Source organism: Camelus dromedarius, chromosome 8 (genome assembly GCF_036321535.1).
Source record: "Camelus dromedarius isolate mCamDro1 chromosome 8, mCamDro1.pat, whole genome shotgun sequence".
Classification (NCBI taxonomy): Eukaryota; Metazoa; Chordata; class Mammalia; order Artiodactyla; family Camelidae; genus Camelus; species Camelus dromedarius.
This window is the reverse complement of record NC_087443.1, coordinates 77,712,596-77,726,787: the sequence shown is the minus strand read 5'-3', so window position 1 is coordinate 77,726,787 and position 14,192 is coordinate 77,712,596. Positions and strand designations below refer to the sequence as shown.

Below are 14,192 nucleotides of genomic sequence, written 5' to 3'. Positions count from 1 at the left end.
CGTGCGTGGAAACATCCCTGCATGGTACCTGCGATTCTACCACTTTCTCCTGTAAAAGGCAGCATGTTGTTAATTAAAACAAGCAGCAGCACACTGCACTGAAAACACGTGGAAAAGACACACACATCTGCTTTTCATAATGTCCTTGACGCTCCGGATGTAAAGGATCTAAAGGTCAAAGTACACAACAGCTGTCATGTCACGAAATACATTGGGCAAAACAGACATAAATGTTGTAGATGGCTCACTGAAAGTCATTTTTGGTTAATCCGTTATTAGGGGGAGGGCTTCAAGATGGCCAAGTAGAAGGACACAGAGCTCACCCTCGCCCGTGAATACGTCACAAATACGCCTACATGTGGAACAGTTCTCATAGAAAACATACTGAGTTTTGACAGATCTCGTACGATTGGAACTATAAGGAAAATCTTCACAAAACTGGATAAAGAGCAAGGTCCTACTGTCTGGCACAGGGAACTATATTCAATAGCTTGTAATAGCCTATAATGAAAAAGACTATGAAAAGAAATGTGTATGTATAACTGAATCACTATGCTGTACACCAGAAATGCACACACTGTAAACCGAATATACTTAAACTAAAAAAGAATTTTTAAATCAATAATTTGGGGTACTGATCACCCGATGTAGTGGTGGGTCTGTGATTTGCTATTTATTAAAAACTAATTTCAGGGATTGCCTTAGTGCTGTTTGAAAACAGTGCGGGCACATAGTGGATGTTCCGTCGATGTTTGTTGAATGAGTGAATGAGCCCTCCACACGCTCATTGTTGTCTTCACAGCCGCCTGTAACAGGCCGTTTTGCATCCCTGCATTGCGAGCAGGACCCCTCACATGCAAGGACCCTCCCGTGTCCCCAGCCCCAGGGATCTGAGTGCCCTGAGTGTTGCAGGACTTGTTTTCAGGATGGTGGGTCACAAAGTTCAGCCCAGTAATTAAAACCTCTGAAAACAACAACGTCCGCAAGGAGCAACCCCAGCCCAGTCTGCAGCGAGGAAATCCTAGCTGGAGAAAAGCTGAATTTCATTTTTCCTGGCTGGGTACTCTATTCAGTTTTGATTTTCTTGGACAAACTTGTTAGAATTTTAAGCAGTCACTCAAAAGGAGAAAATTGGAATACACCTTAAACAGTGATTACATACCTTGTTTAACAGAGCATAAGACTAAATACAGAGGAGATGCAAAATATATTTAGAAATGAGATTTCAGATCTAAAGGATTTTCTGCTCCATTGGTGGAGACAGAGTGAATGCACATGAAATACTGTGTTGGAAATGGCCCTGTTTTTAGGTTTTCTAAACTCTCAGTCTTTGGCTCCCCCCCTTCCCGATTGCTTTACTTTCAGTTCGGGGTGTGGGAGAAGCAGCATTCTGCACTAATCCTTTCCCTCCACTTGTGCAGGGTCCCCTGGCTTGGCGTCCCCTGGGGAGGCCACGGAGGAGCAGTCATTTGCCCCCCGTCCTGCTGTTGCTCACCGTGGAGCGGGGTCGCAGCTCCAGCAGGCGTGCAGTCAGGCCCAGCTTCATGTAGATTAAAGAGAGGGAATGAAAAGCAATCCTAGAAAACTCACTGCCAGATAATTTAACAGGGTCAGGGAACTGCAGTGGATTGAACCCTGTCTGCGGCTGTCATTGAACTTGGCCTCAGTACACCTGGGTTCTCGTTTGGGCTCTGCTGCCTACTTAGCTGTGTGACCGTGGGTGGGTCCCTTCACCTCTCTGCGCTTCAGCCTCCCCGCCTGTAGGTGGCGATAATGGCTAACGCCGGCTCAGCCTTGGTCTGTGGTCCAGCAGGAACCCGGTGGCGCGCTCCAAGACAGAGGGAGTTGTATGAAGGGTCTCCTCTTAGGGCAGTGGGCAGGGTCTAGGCTGACAAGGGGCCAGAGAGAGCAGGAAGCCTGGCCTGCCCTTAGCCCAAAGGGACAGGGAGGGGAGCTCTTAACAGCAAGGCTGTAGCTGTGGAAAAGCGGTGGGTGGAGATGGAGGAACACAGCTCTTCCCCAAGTGCGACCCGAGAGGGAGGGAGCCCGGGAGAGCAGCACTTTGACCTTAAGGGGGGCTGGAGCCTGTGTGTGCGTCTCTTCCCGACTCCACGTTCCGTGATCGTAGTAGCTTGAAAACCATGGTAGAAGTGTTTACACCAGGGAAAGTGGCAAACACCACTAGGAACCAGACTGTTCCCCAGAGAGCAGGTTGTTAGCCATCTACCAGCACACCGCCGCCTTGACCTCTCCCTGCCCTTCCAGTTCCCACTGGTTCTTCCTATTGGATGAATCCCACGAGAGCAAAGGGTAAGGGAACAGGCGGTGTGGTCTTCATAGGCCAGTGTCCAGGGCGCCAAACCAGGTGGGGATGGGGGGAGAAAGGACCGGAACTGTGGGGGAGGGGGGATACAAAAGGAAAATAACCAGCCCACTCTCAGGTTTGTTGTAAGAGTGAAACAGTGACTATGAAAGTGCTTCGTAAATGAAGTGTTTCTCATACGTGTCACCTCCCTCATTTTTGCAAAGTACTTTACAGTTTACAAAGCACTTCTATGGGTCTGCCTCCTTTGTCACCCCAGTGCTGAGAAGTAGACAGTACATCCTCTTCTGCTCGTCTTCCTAGAATTCAGGGAAATCCTGCTGACAGAGTATTTTACAGCCGTCGAGGGGCCGGGGCTGGGGGTGGGGAGCAGAGACTTCGGCTGCCCTTGATGCTCCATCTCTTTCATGGTGATAGAGCCTTGGACTGGACCATGACCCCACCAGGACAAAGTCTGTTTTGTAGCCTCCCTGACATCCAAGTGTGACCATGTGACCAAATTCTGGCTCACAAGACGAAGTGTTGCAGGGCAGCTACAAAGACCTTTCCTTGGGAGGAAGCAGCTGAGCCCATGACAAGAGCACATCATGAGCCCGAGAAGCTGCAGAGTGAGAGGCGGGAAGAAGCCTCATCTCCGAGGGGCGCTCAGCCGGCAGCAGACGCCCAGACAGGCTTCGTTTTCCCCGCACGTCAGGGTTGTCTGTCTAGAGCTGGTACGGCGGCTCCCGGGCACTCAAAGAGGCTGCCCAGCATCTTTTCCTCCTCCCTCCTCAGCGCGAGACTCTGGCCCCATGGTTGTAGGAGGACGGTCCACCTCAGGCATCACATCCAGGAGCCCCCTCTCTGGACCGTCAGCCCCGCCCGGAGGAGACCCCCACATCACTAACACGACAGCTCTTGTTAGGACCACCCGGTCGGTGATTAGGGGAATGACACGAGGACACAATTTCTTAGCAAAAGAGAGCTGGACAGATTCCCCTGTGGCTGTTCTCACCGGGAGTCGCCAAGAGGATCGTCAAGATACAGAATGAAAGGAAGGAGAAAAAAGACAGAGAAGCAGAAGCCACGTTACTGAGGAGCAGTGAGGCAGGACTTGAGCGTCCAGTCCCAGAGAGAAAGGCCGGCTTTCGGGAGCCACCTCTGCAGCTTGGGGGAGGCCAGGGGGCCCTCGGAAAGGCTGGCGAGCTCTGGAGCTGTCCCTGCCACTGGGTACATGACCCTGTTTCCTCATTTGCAGACACCAAAGGTTGTCATGGAGAAAAAGTAAAAACACGTGTAAGTGTTTAGCACAGCACCTGGCATTTGAGAATTACTCATGATGATTGCTTTGTCGTGGCCTCGGGGTTGTGCAGGGAGATGGGCGCACAGTGGGGGAGTCTGAGCCGGGACACGGAGGCAGCCGTGAAAGGAGCACACTGGGGAGGCCGGGGTCCTGGCCTGGTGCCGAGCCACTGCTTCAGGCAAGGCAGACTCAGCTTACTTCTCTGAAAACCTCATGGTCACCATGGGGACATTCAAGTCAAAAACCATCAGTTCAAGGACTTAGAGGATATAGGAAGTTTGCCATTATCTCAAGACTGTCTTGTCCACACCCGTCTGACCTTTTGATGGGACATCCTCAGCTGGGACCCGATGGCTCATACACTGAGGCACGGTGGCTCCAAGGAGCCTTCAGGGGGCTTGGAAGACCCGCGGTCCTCCCCCATTGTGATGGGTGGGCTCTGATTCTATGACAACAGGGACCACTCCCGGACTCCCCTTCCAGGGAGAGGCTGAGAATGAAGGATCAGGAACAAGGAGGGCTGGCTTCCCAGAGCTCAAGCTGATGAGGCCACAGAGAGGTAAGGGAGCCAACCTCAGCCGCCTTCAGCTTCCTGCCGAAAATGGCCAAAGGGAGACGCTTCAACCCACCGTTAGACAAGGATGGAAGATGGGTAAGAAAGATACCCCACCTGCTGCCCTTCTCAGGCCACGTGGGTGTGGCCAGGGCACAGAGCTGAGTCCACATCCCACTTCTGCTACGTATCATAGTGTTACTTCTGACAGATCACTTCACCCGGCCTCAGTTCCTTCATCTGTGAAATGGGAATCTCATGGTACTTTAGCGAGGATTACATGAAATAAATCTGTATAAAACGCTCAGCACACTGACACCTTGTGAATGTCCACTCAGCAGTCATTGCCGTGTGCTCTACTTTGTCTTTTTTTCTGTGACATCTATCTTCTGACATACTCTGTAATTTATTATTTCATGTGTGTTTGTCTCCCCCTCCTAGAATAGGAACTCCATGGGGCTGGTATCTTTCCTTTTTTAATTTACTGATTATGTCAAAGAAAACTGTGGTGCTAATCTTTTTAAGGAAAGCAATACATAGATTAAAAAAATGTTTTGTTGTTGTTTGTTTGAAAAGAAAAGAAAAATGGAAAAACAACTTGGAAAATTTGAGTCTGAAGACTTTAAAAACCTGACTGTACCCACCTGGGCATGACCTTGGCTAAGCAGCTCAGTCTTTCTAAACCTCGGTTTCATCATCTGTTAGATGAGAGTGTAATATAGAGGGCCATGGTTAGAGGGCCATGGTGGGGACATAGCATAATGTGCTTAGCATAATGCATGGAAACATAGTAACCACTCAGTACTTGCTAACTATTACACAGATAATGTGTAGTATATGTATATGTGTCCACCTTGCAGAACCTACAGATACCGAAGGGCAACTAAGGAACCAGAGCATCCATGGATTTTGGTACCTGCAAGGTGGGACGGGGGGCCTGGAATCAATCCCCTGCAGATTCCAAGGGACATATATTTACACTGACGTACCCTTCTTGTATACCCTGCTCCATTCCACAAAGATTTAAAGTAATGTATGGAAGATATTAACAAAAGTAGAAAAGTATAAAAAGATAAAAAGTCAGAACCAGTTTAAATATACTTTAGAATAAGAGGCTGAGACTGGGAAAATATATGACGTAGCTATACAGGCCATCTGGCCTACACAGTGGCTATCTGGACATCAAATTTGACTCTGAGTTTCCCAGCAGCCAAAGTAAAATGGAAAATAGTGTAAACTACGTAACACTCATTGGTCAGGAAGAGACAAGCATAAGCTTCTAGGGCTAAGTAGCTTCTCCTCTTTTTATCACCTGTGATATCAGTTAGGATTGTGTTTGACTGGATATTATGGAAAGCTGACTGCAGTGCCTTAACCAGACAGGGGTCGGTGTGTCTCAAGTAACAATCAGTCCAGAAGGAGGCATTTCAGGGCTGGTACAGACGCTCTAGGGCATCATTAGAGGCCCAGGTTCTTTCCAGCCTTCTGTTCTGTTATCCTTAGTGCAGGGCTCAACTCAGGCAGGTAAATGAGGGGAAGGTCAAAGGCCAGAAGGCCAGAAGGCCCCTGTCAGCTAAGTCTGCCCCTTTTTCTGGGAAAAACAACAGCTTTCCCAGGAGCCCCGCCCACAGACTTCTGCTTTCATCTCAGTGGGTCATGTGAGCCCAAAGGGAGTTTGGGGGGGTGTTTTTTAACCAGCCACATGGCCACCCCAGACAAAGTCGGGGTTGAGTTATAAGAAAGAAATCGAGAAAGGACACTGCATCTCCTATTGGGACCTTAGGAATGTACCAGGATCCCGTTTAGGCAGAGAGGTTTTATCTCCCCAAAGTCCAACTCGAGCCTCTGCTGTGGGTCCTTTTGGCTGCCAGCTCCTAAGAGCATAAAAAGAATCGTGCTGACATGAAGTTTCCCAAAGTCACTGGTAGACGAGTTGGGAAAATTAAAGAAATTGTTGGCTTTGCGTCAGCAGCAGCCCATTTGGGAGACGGTAATTGCCACATTGAAGGTGACAGTCATTTTGCAGTTGACCTTGCTGGTTGTAATCTGGCTGTTGCCAGGGAGGAAAGGCTCTCTGCACACAATCTCACCTTCCTATTTAATATTTCAGTCATTCAGTGATTGAAGGCAGCAAAAATTTCACCGCCAACTAGTTAAAAAGCTGTATTTCACGGTTACAATATCTAACAGAAGGGTTTATTTCACAGCTATCATGTTATAGCCATTAAATATATATTTTAAAAGAGTGAAATTAAAATGCTGGAGCCATTTTTTAACAGTGATTTAGTCCACAGACTTGCAGAATACAAATGAACTCAAGCCCGTTGTCTTTTAGTTGGTGAGAGGGATCCATCCTGATGTTAGAACAACTCCCCACCCCCGGCCTGATTTTCCAGCTTGGAAAATCAGATTAGAGGAAGGAAAAAGGGGAAGGTTCTGAGTCTGGAGGCCCTTTGGATTATTTATACTTACTTGAAAATTGTTTTAAAATGTTTAAAAATATAATACAGGATGAATTAGGAATGTACAGGTTGACTTTGAAAATTTCCTAGGGTCTATTGTAAAGTAAGAAAAGCAAGGTGCAGAATGCTATGTAGCCTATGGTCCAGTTTTTGTAAAGCCGTATAAATCCCCACTGCACGTACAGGTGTTTGTAAAGGATCATGTGAAAGCTCGCTTGTTCTTACTGTTACCTGGGGTGGCAGTGGGGGTGTCAAGAAGGGGGAGGAGGGAGTAACTGAAAGTTACTGTTAAATAAAAAGATACTCATAACTTTTCAAAAATCACATTTACAATGATCCAATTATGCAAAATTTTGCACACATAGGAGTGTGCAGTTGCATAGGGACGCATGACAAAGAGTTAAGGGGAAAGAGTGGTGGGATTCCTGGGCATTTTCTTTCCTTTCTTATGTTTTTCTTTCTTGTTTGAACTATTTTAAACCATGAGTAGGTGTTACAACTCTGATCAGAGACAAATACAGTTATTTCCGTTGTGGAAAACAAGACAATGGAATAGATGCCCTTGGTTTAAAAATCATTTAAACGAATGGAAAAAAGGTCTTCCTCCTTCCCTGATGCCTTCCTCCGAGGTGTCCCTGTCGCCAGGTTCCTGCTGCTCAGTGGAGGAGCCCGGCCGCACGACAGTGTGTTGGCTGGCGTGGCTGTTCCGTTCCTACTCTCCTCGCCCCACCGGCCGCCGTTCGCGTGTGTTCAATGAGAGTTCTCTGACTCAGATGCGTTCTGGTGAATTACGCATTGTTGTCTTGTGTGGGGGGGGGTCATTTATTTGCATAAATGGGGTTGGATTACAGATCTCATTCTGTTTCTTCTTTCCTCTCAGCATGGCGTTTAAAGGATTACTCCGTTGCTAAGTGTCATCTAGTCCATTGCTTCTCTTTGCTCTGCCGGCAATGCCCCAAGTACACCACGTCAATGACATCATCTCTCCACCTTTTGCTGTAAATAGCATACAGAAACATACTCTTGTGCATGAATTAAACAGAAGCCACCTGGATATACAGTTATATTATGACTTGAGAAGGAATAGGAGAGAACAGCAATGTTGGCCAGTATCATTAATAATGTCGAAGGGGAGGAAAGAAGTCTAGCCTGGGGGTGATGGCAGTGGGTTTAGGGACAAGGGAGGGGACAGCTGTGAGCAACAATGAACCTGCTAACAGCTACCGAACACTCTCTGGGTGCATGCGCTTCTGCTTTTAATCACATCTACCCTATCAGGTAGGTATTATTATTCCCATTTTGCAGATAAAGAAACTGGGGCCTGGAAAAATTAAGTCTCTTGCAGAAGGTCCACCTTGTAGGAGAGAGAGCTAGAATTGGACTCAGGGCCTTTGAATCTGCTGTCTGTGACCCCTCCACCCCCATTATCCTTCCTCCTCCTGTAGGAATTTTCACCACGTGATGGGGTATTGCCTTCTGTGTGTATTTTAGTTCCCATTCATATCCCTCTTCTAGGGATCCCTGCTTCAAAGCCTACTTTTTTGGAGTGGCTTTTAAGAGGTGCCATTGAAATAAAATTGGGGGGTGAGCTACAGTGGCCACCAAGGCCGCCCACATGCCCCTTCGGGAGTGGAGTCCTTCCCACAGCTGCCGAGAGTGTGGCCTGGGAGGTCCAGTCCTGGGTATTCCCTGGCTGGAAAGAGCTGACTCTGCAAGGTCACCCCCTCTTCCTGGGCCCCCCACCTTCCTCTTCTACCCAGTGACTGATAGATGAAGGCATACAGAGGACCAGTCCTTTCCCTCCAGCTCAGGACAACTCTGAGAGCACACCGCATGTCTAGGGCTCACTGTGGGGCTGGTCGAGGCCTTTGCTGGGACTGCCTCCCTTGGCCCAGTCCTGTTTCCTTCTGTTCATAGGGAGATGCTAAAGCCCACCCCCCAGCCCACCCCCAGGAACCCCAGTGAACTTCCCACCCCCTACCATTCTGCATTCGCAGTGGAGACTCACTGTGACCCTTCTCTCCTCACCTTCCCTGCGTCCTGAGGTCCACCTCATACCTGCAGGAGGTTGGCTCATCCCTTTGAACATGGGTTGAATCCTTGACCCCAAGTGTGGGGAGCTCCCTGACCAGAAGGAGGATCTCAAGTAACACACTTCTGACTCCTCAGAGCACAGCAGCTCACTCCCACAGGGCCACACCCTCCACAGAGACAGAGGGAATATTTCCAGGCTCCAAGCAGCAGGGTGGCCCCCGTAACTTGAAACAACCAGCACCGATGGCCTTGGGCCATTACAATATTTTTTGTCTTGGAAAGAACACTTGAAAATTACAAAAATTATGCCATTTCCATTGCATGCCAGAAACACCCAAATTGCATTTTAATCACTTTACAGAGGAAGCCCTGATACTTGGCTTGGAGATTCAGATGTGTCTGGTTTTAATCAGGTCGTGTGCTGTTTTCCAGTTCCCTCACATTGGACTCGTGCAAAAGACACCAGAATCCATCACATGTGCTATGTTAAAAGAGCCGCAGAGTCCACGTTTGTCTCGGCAAGTGGAGGGGAAGCTACCACCAATCTACAAAGTCCGGGAGAAGGTGAGTCCAGAGCACTGGCCACAGCCACATGCCCTGTGGCTCCTCACGGGTTGGGACTGCTGGCACTTCTGGCCAGACAGCTCTTCCTTGGAGGGAACTGCTCACTTACCCTCCCTGGATTCCTAAATTCTGGTGGCATGTCCACCTCATAACTGGTCACTATGACAACCCCAAATACTCTCTAGAGGAAACTACATCCTGGTCCGGACAATAAAATTAAGGCTCCTCTATGGGCAAAGCTTTCTTTCTTTTTAAAATTCCTTTTTATTTTTAAATTTGGGGGGGGGTAGGGGTTTTATTTATTTATTTATTCAGTGGAGGTACTGGGGACTGAACCCAGGACCTTGTGCATGCTAAGCATATGCTCTACGACTGAGCTATACCCCTCTCCACCTGGCCCAGTCTATGGACAAAGTTCTTAACACGCACATTCTACCTTCCTGGCCAGTTCATGAGCAACTTTTGGGGCATGAAGTGGCTGAGGGGGAAGGAGGTATTGACTTCACACTTGGGCCCCCTGGGCCAGTGCTCTGGTCTTCCAGGATCCTTACAGGATGAAGAAGATGGCCTTGAATTTCCTCTCCAGCTTTCAATTCCATGCCTATAAGCTTTCCTTGCCTTGCCTCCGATAAGGTGCTTCAAAGAGAATTTTTATGATTTTCAGCAAGTTGGCCGTAAGGCTGAGTTTCAAAGCGTTGAGCTGACGGGCAAGCCTGCGACCTCACCCCCATGCTGTTTGCTCCAGCAAACGGCCGATGGGTTTCATTCTTCCTGGGAGGTGACTTTGCCTCCTCCATCTTCCCTCCATGCCACTGTAGGCGGGTTCTGGAAACACACTGCAGTTCTGATGTGTGTCTTTCCCTCTCCCCTCGCTCTTTTCCAGCAAGCAGTGAATAACAACTTCCCCTTCTCCGTGCATGACAATCGGCACAGCTTTCAGAACTCTGGATACTATTTTGACTCCGTGAGTATTTCTCTCCAACTTGCTAATGAAATGAAGAGGGACGTCAGGGTTCTTGGTTTTCTCTGACATGTTGAAGAGAGAGGACTGACCTCAAAATTGGAACAAGGTCAAAATTAAAGCCTCACAGGAGGTTGCCAGGGGGGTGGGGGTGGGGGGGGAGCATGACGTTCTCAAAGTCCCACGCAGCTTTCAAAGTCTGCACCCACCCGTCTTCCTCTGGCGTATGTTTTCATGCACATCACGCTTCTCAAAGTACCTTCCCATAAACGGTCTCATTTGTGAGCTTTCTTAGGAAGATCTGTCATGGGAAGAAGGGATTGCCTGTGTGTGTCTCTGGATGGCAGAGCCAGGACCCACAAGGAGGAGTCCAAAGGACAGGGAGCTTACATGGTATAAAGAAGGACTTCTGAATAACTGTAATAGTCTTTTCGCTAGACCTGGTGATTCCCCCATCATTGGAGCAGTTGTTAGTGGTGGTGAGCACAGAACTGTGCAATGGAAATAGACTGTGAGATAGATTATATGTAATTCTAAATTTCCTGATGGCCACATTAGTAAAAATAAGAAACTGGTAAAATTAATTTTAATATATTTTATTTAATCCAATAATTCCCCAAACTATCAATTCTACCTATAATCAATCAAAAGTTATTAAGAAGATATTTTACATTCCCCAAACTAAGTTTTTAAAATCCAGTTTGTATTTTACACTCATGGTACATCTCAGTTTGGAAGATGCACATTTTAAGTGTCCAATAGCCCATGTGGCTAGAGACCATCAAACTGGACAGCACAGGATTAATGTATTTTAGGTAGAGGGTTGTATCAGGTGACCCCTGAGAATCTTTACCAAACCTGAAAGTCAATGATGACAGTGATAATGTTAATAATAGCCACCATTTATTAAGCATTTGCTGTATGCTAGCACCTCATATTATCCCATTTAATCCTCACCACAATCCTCCTGGCCAATTACTCTTATTATCCCCAATTTGGAGGTGAGGAAACTGACAGCCGACAAAGTTAAACAATTTGCCTAAAGTTACCTTTTCTTCCAGGAGACAGTATCTAGGCTAAATTGAAATGGTTTAACCAAAAAAAATTTGGCCTCTGCAGAGTGTTGAATAAAGAAGCAGAATATCCACTCTGCCTGCTTCTCTAAATAGAATGTTTAAAATGTTTTTCTAAATTGCTGAAGTAAATGTTTCCTATAAAAATTTCAAATAATACAGAATTATATAAAATTAAAATTTCATGGGTGTTTACAAAGAATATGTATTCCCCACCCGTTGGTTACAAAGTTCTTTATATTTATTAATTCAGGATTGTTAATTATGTTATTTAAATCCTTCATATCCTTTTCTTAATATTTGTCCTTAGCTGCCAATTTCTCCTCCTAAGATTATTCTTGAGTTTCTATAATTTTTTTTTCTGCCTGATATAGTTTAATACCACACCTTTCTGCACAAAAATTCATGACTATTTTATTTTCTTGATGGCCTTTGCTACCTATCGATATGAAGTAGCCCTCTTCATATGCGTTAATACTTCTAGCCATGGATTCTACATTGTGATATTAGTTTTGCCACTATTATTTTTTTTAATTAACATTTCCCCCTTATATCATGTTCCATTCCTTTGACTTGATACTTTGTAGTCATTTTGTTTTGGATTTGTTTTTTATTATTATTAGAATAGAACACGATTTCTAAAAAAATCCAATAGTCATTGTTTATATGAGAATTTAACACATTCATGTTGTTATAATAATTTTGGGGTGTTTCATTTCTGCTACTTCATTTTATGTTTCCTGTGGGATGAGACCCAAAGGTGCTGCTCCCTTCACTGGGAGTCCTCTAAGATGGGAGAGAATCTTTGGACCTCTCGGAGTAAGAACCATGTATCCCATAGGGCACTGGGGATGTGGTGTGGGACAGATATGCTGACGAACCACTTGGTTGCAGAGAACCTACTTGGGGTCTCTGAGAGTCCAGGCTGGGGTCTCTCTGGTTCTGCCCTCCATGTCTCTAGAAGCCCAGTGCCTTTGGTGTGGAGTGGAAGGCTGTGAGAACCAGGATGTTGTGGGTGTCAATTTAAGGCCCTCAACAGGTTGGTAAAGGGTACCTCTGGTAAAGGGTGGTCATACTGTGCATTTAAACATAGGATGTCACAGAGCTGGTTTTGCTAAAGACCTCTGGACTGTGTAACCTTGAACATTTTTCTCCTAATCTTCTTGTGATCCTTCTCCAGGGCCTGGGACGTAAGAAGGTCTCCCCAGAAAAAAGGCAACACATTTCAAGAAATTTCAATCTTTGGGCATGTGACTATGTTCCATCTTGTCTCGATGGCTTTTCAAATAACCAGATATCCTATGTCTATCGGGAAGCTGTGGTGGTCCCAATTTTCAGACGCTTTCCAAGACGTTATAATGAGATATGGAACACTTTTAAATTTATTCCCCAGCAAAGTTATATGGAGTTTTTGAAAAAGAATCCAAAAGTAAGGTTCATGATGAACAAAAAGGCCAATTCTCCACTGGAGCCCTAATCTTGCCAGAAGATTCTTGATGAGTTTTGCAATATTGTTATTTCATCGGACATTCTAAAAGTATGTGTTTTCCGATCCAGCACTACATCAGATTTGACATAAGATTTGTTTAAAATTAGAGATTATAGACCACATGTGCCTTAACGCTGAGGTGAAGTTTTCTTGCAGTGACAACATAGAGATTAAAGTCCTTATATTGAGAAACCAGAAAGGCAACAGATAATGTTACCAGTCTTCACCTTTAAAATATTTTTATCATTTTAATAAAGTTGAAAAAATTCAACTCCTTTATGAAATAAAGATGTGTGAAGACACACACATTTTAAATGGATGTATTTTAAATGAAAATGTGTTTAAATACAATTTTTAATTGCCACATTAACTTTCGGGAGAGCTAAGAAATTATATAATTAATCTATGCCTACATTTTCATTTTGAAATTTCAAACAAAACAGAGGAAGCAGGAGTCCCCTTTGATTTCAGCACATCTCTAATCCTTGTCCTGTCCCCAGAAGTAAGCTAACCATTTGCTTTTACTCTGTGCATTTACAATCATATACATGGGCATAACTACATAATATTTTTGAACGTGCATTATGTTACACAGTACGTAGTGTAATATTCTTGAAGTACATAATGTATCTTGGAGTTCTTGCAGTATCAGTGTGAATAGATTGGTTTGTTTTTTAAACGACTACACTGTATTCCCTAATATGGATGTACCATATTTTAAAAAAACTATCTTATTAATGAGCATTTGAATTGTTTCTAATCTTCGGCAGTCAGAGCTGGTGCTGCACGAACATGCATGATCAACCTTTGGGTGCATGTCCACCTGCACTCGGGAGAATCTCTGAAACTTACCTTGTTAATGCTGGACTGGACAGTATGCATAGACTTTTAATAAATGCTGCCAAATTATCTTTGAAAAAGACTGGACCAATTAAACCACTACCAACAGTATCTTTGAGTTTCTGGGTCTTCACCACCCCCTGGCCCTCCGGCTCAAATTATCTTTTAGATTTAAGGACAAAAAAGTGGTATCTTACAATTTTGTTGTTTTGTGTTTCTCTGATTATTAGTGAAAATCGTCTTTTCCCACTTGGTGGCCATTCATATTACCCTTTTTTAAACTAAGCAGCATCACCATCATTCTATACTAAAATTTTCTTGTTTCTATTTAGATATTTTTCCTATGGGTGAATTTTAGAATAAACTTATCAAGTAAATCCATTGGCAATTTGATAGGGATATCCCTGAATTTAGATACTAATTTATAGGAGAATTGACATCTTTATACCATTTATTTATATTTATACCCATTTATTCAAATCTTATTTTATGTTTTTCAGTAGTTTTATAATTTTATTCACATACGTGTATGCTTCTTTTCTATGTTTATTCCTGTATATTTTGAAATGTGCCTATTTTGAGTGTATGTGTTTTAGGTTATATTTTTAGGT

The 14,192-nt window shown here is 45.1% G+C and overlaps 1 protein-coding gene across 1 annotated transcript; it reads left to right on the top strand.

The window, feature by feature from the left end:
• The first annotated feature begins 4,206 nt into the window (after positions 1 to 4,206).
• Positions 4,207 to 12,729, top strand: TEX36 (testis expressed 36). Its single transcript, XM_010993286.3, has 4 exons — positions 4,207 to 4,257; positions 9,087 to 9,218; positions 10,102 to 10,182; positions 12,433 to 12,729. Exons 1-4 carry the CDS (start codon positions 4,207 to 4,209, stop codon positions 12,727 to 12,729), a joined length of 561 nt encoding a protein of 186 aa, XP_010991588.1.
• Positions 12,730 to 14,192: the final 1,463 nt, after the last annotated feature.